Genomic DNA, 3,232 nt, shown 5'->3' on the forward strand with positions numbered 1-3,232 from the left:
AAAAAAACAGCCTGTAGGCTAGAGTAACACAGTGCTCCAGGAAAAGAAAATACTTATTTTACCACTGCATTTGAGTTGCCAGCACTGTTCCATAGAGGCTAAGGCAGCAAGGACAGGAGAGCTCGTCTTCTATAGGCAATGGTTCATCTACGCCCTTGAAGATGTGATAAAAAAACCCAAGGACAGTGTGTCAGACACTACTCAAGCAACGACCCCGAACAGACTCTGCACAAGTCCTAACTACAGCAGCCTGTACCAAGTCAGTGGAGTGCCTGTACCAAGGTCACGACTCAAGGACAACTGTGTCCGCCCTCAATCCTGCACATGTTCCCCAGAAGCTGCAAGGCAAAGGCACACTGTGGAAAGACTTGACACATTTATGAAAGAAACACAGTACGACACTGAAATYGCACATATCAGCGCTTTAAATTCGAGCAGAGCAACACCACGATGCCACACACACTTTCAGGATGCAGTGCACAAAATCAGTGCACAGTTTATTGCAAATCTCTTGCAAGAMGACAATATTACAGAGACAAAAGATGGCAGCATCACAAATCCCTTCAATAACGCCACCACTGGACAACCATACTATTATTTTTAAGGAGCTGTTTAAAAAGACCACACAGTTTGTTGCACACAACAAACTGCATGGAGCTTAATTAATTCTCCTGGGACAAGCGACTCCCCTGAGTTGCTCTGCGGAGATTTTAATTTAAGAATCTAGGGAGCTTGCACCTTCTGCTTAGACTGCACTTCTCGTAACAGCAAACAAATTGTACTCTCTGCTCAGTAAGACAGTCCAATGCACACACATACTTCAGCCACACTCGAAAATACATCAGCTGCCGCCTGGACTTGCAGCAAATTTCAGGAGATGAATTTCTCTCAACCAAAAGAAGTGTTTCCCGCCCTAGGTGAAATCTGAACAGGACATTGCTCAGGAGGTGCAGAGAAACCATCCCAGGGCATCTYGCTCCACAACACACGAGCAGGATCCCACGCAAAATCGCTGGGGACCTGATCACTGCTGCACAACAGATTACCCATGTGGGTAGCAAATCCCCAGCCCTCTTGGCAGGGACAGAACATTTCAGCTCTGTAACCTTTTCTAATGTCCTGCAGAGTCCTCTCCGTAGAGAAGGTGGACAAGCACACAAGAGATTCATGGAGGAGAGCATAGGACAGAGTAGAGGACCTATGCAGAATGCGCCCCAAGACACCCTGAAGAAAGCTTTCAGCAGGTGGATCATCACTGCTTAGAAATTCTGAGGACAGGGAAGATGTGCGAGGCACAGACCAAGTTACTCCAGAAGCTGCAGCACAGAGGCACACGGGCAGGGCTTGCTCCCCACCGGCACGGCCTCACACGAACAAGCAATGCAGGGAGCTTCTCACCAACCTTCTGCCATCCACAAAGGCTTTTTTCGGTTAGGCATTTCTAAAGCAGGTAACAGAAAGGGGGACGCATGTGTAAGAGCATATGCCCTGTGGTGTGGTCTACATGACCAAGCAACCCYCAAAGATTTTATGCTCCTCCACCCAAGCTCACTCAGCTAACTTTTCTGAGCAAAGCACCACAGCTCACACGGTCTACCAGAGGACACCTCAGCTCCCACACAAAAACTAGCAAGAGCACATCAGTATTTACAGCAGGTACACAGCAAATGAACCACAGTCCTTCCGGGACTCTCCAAAGTTGATACTTCTCGAGCCTGCCCATCTTGATGCAGGCTAAGAGGCCGTGGCTTGCAAAATGCCTTAGCTGCTGTCAAACACCCACACTTTGAATTCTTCTCATCCGTTACCGAATGTGTTATTTGGGTGACAAGCTTGCTAATCTCACTGAAAAGAAATGCTCTTTCCCACAGCTCCTTTAGAACTTCTGCAGTGCAATTTGTGTCATTTCTCCATATCCCCTGGACTGACACATGCTGAAGAGAATTTCACCTCCCTGTCTCCGAACACCGTTGAAAGCGCTCAGGCTTTCATTAACAGTTACGAACACAGCGCGTCGTAAGGTGGGGAAAAGTTCCTGGTTCTGCTGGGACAACTCTCTGCAGCCACACTCCAGCTTTTGAAGGACAGGTTTCTTTACAACACAGCCAACACTACAAACACTTTTGGCTTGRTTCTCTTTGAGCCATAAGACTATCTCCCTTCTAGCCCACTGAGGATGCCATAACGCCGGGTTACAGCCTCAGCCGACCGCAATCTCCATCAAAGCAGCATGGACCGAGTCCTACACAGGATGCCAGGTTATTCTCAAGCCATTTCATCTAGCACCAYGGAGGCATTATATAATGCAGCTGGGGAAGTTTAGTCCTTCCCATTTTTTCAGCAGGGAAGAGTTAAATYGGGTGCAGCAGAGATGCTAACAGATCTACCCCTTTACACAGCGGTGCCGTCGAACCGGCTAGGAAGCTGTGCCAGTGCCCCCAGGTTCTCACCGGGTGATTGCCGAGACACTCGCGCTGCAAGGCACGAGAAGGGTCATCGCAACCCTTCTGGTCTACAGTCAACACTGCAAAGTTTGCCTACGATAGCTTTTCAAACCTGAAGCGCAACCGAGCAGAAGACACATTTTCTAAGAYCTCCTGCGGTTGATTTTAACAGCACTGAGAAGAGGCAATACGTGAAACTCTGTACTGTGAGGCAGCCAATGTAAGAACATAACCGACACCCTATAAAACCCCAATGTTTTCTCCGGTCAGGCTGGGACGCTGGAAGGGGCAGATCTGCGTGGGATCGGGGTTTTCACGCAACAGCTTTTCCTCACGCAGGCACGAGACCCTTCACGAAAGCTGCTGACTTTGTCCTCGGACGCGCAGAGGGGATTTCGGCCGATTACAAACCGCCGGGCAAAGCGACCCGCGCTTCCAGCTCCCCGGGATTAAAACGCTCCAGCCCCGGCAACGCCGCAGCCGCAGGGCAGGGCAGGCGCTGCCCCGCCGGGGCASGGAAAACGCCGGGAGCCGGGCGCGGGTGACGCCTCTGGGGAGGAACCGCCCCGGCGGCGCCCGCCGCGGCTCCCGCCGCCCCACCCGCCTACCTCACTTTAGCCGCCACCGACGACATGGCCTCGTTCCTCAGCGTCTTCCTTTTGGACACGGCTGTGCCCATATTCGCGCGGGGGGGAGCGCTCATCGCACGACCCCGCGGCTGCCCATGCCGCGGCGGGGCCGGCCGCCGGCTGCCGCGCCGCTCAGCGCCCGCTCAGCGCCGCGCCATG

At 52.1% G+C, this 3,232-nt stretch overlaps 1 protein-coding gene across 5 annotated transcripts in view; it reads right to left on the reverse strand.

Moving 5' to 3' along the window:
- Positions 1-3,208, reverse strand: part of NSMF (NMDA receptor synaptonuclear signaling and neuronal migration factor) — a 49,788-nt gene extending 46,580 nt beyond the window's left edge. For 4 of the 5 annotated variants that reach the window (XR_014897723.1, XM_085320121.1, XM_085320119.1 and 1 more), the window contains exon 1: positions 3,053-3,208. Coding sequence is in view for 3 of the 5 variants with exons in the window: in XM_085320121.1 (XP_085176247.1) it covers positions 3,053-3,147 (95 nt within the window). In the remaining 2 variants the exon portion in view is untranslated. The remainder of the gene's footprint in view (positions 1-3,052) is intronic. The other variant, XM_085320120.1, reaches the window with a different exon arrangement.
- Positions 3,209-3,232: the final 24 nt, after the last annotated feature.

The sequence above is a fragment of the Rhea americana genome, unplaced genomic scaffold (genome assembly GCF_003343005.1).
Source record: "Rhea americana isolate MKP2758 unplaced genomic scaffold, rheAme1 scaffold_61, whole genome shotgun sequence".
NCBI lineage: Eukaryota > Metazoa > Chordata > Aves > Rheiformes > Rheidae > Rhea > Rhea americana.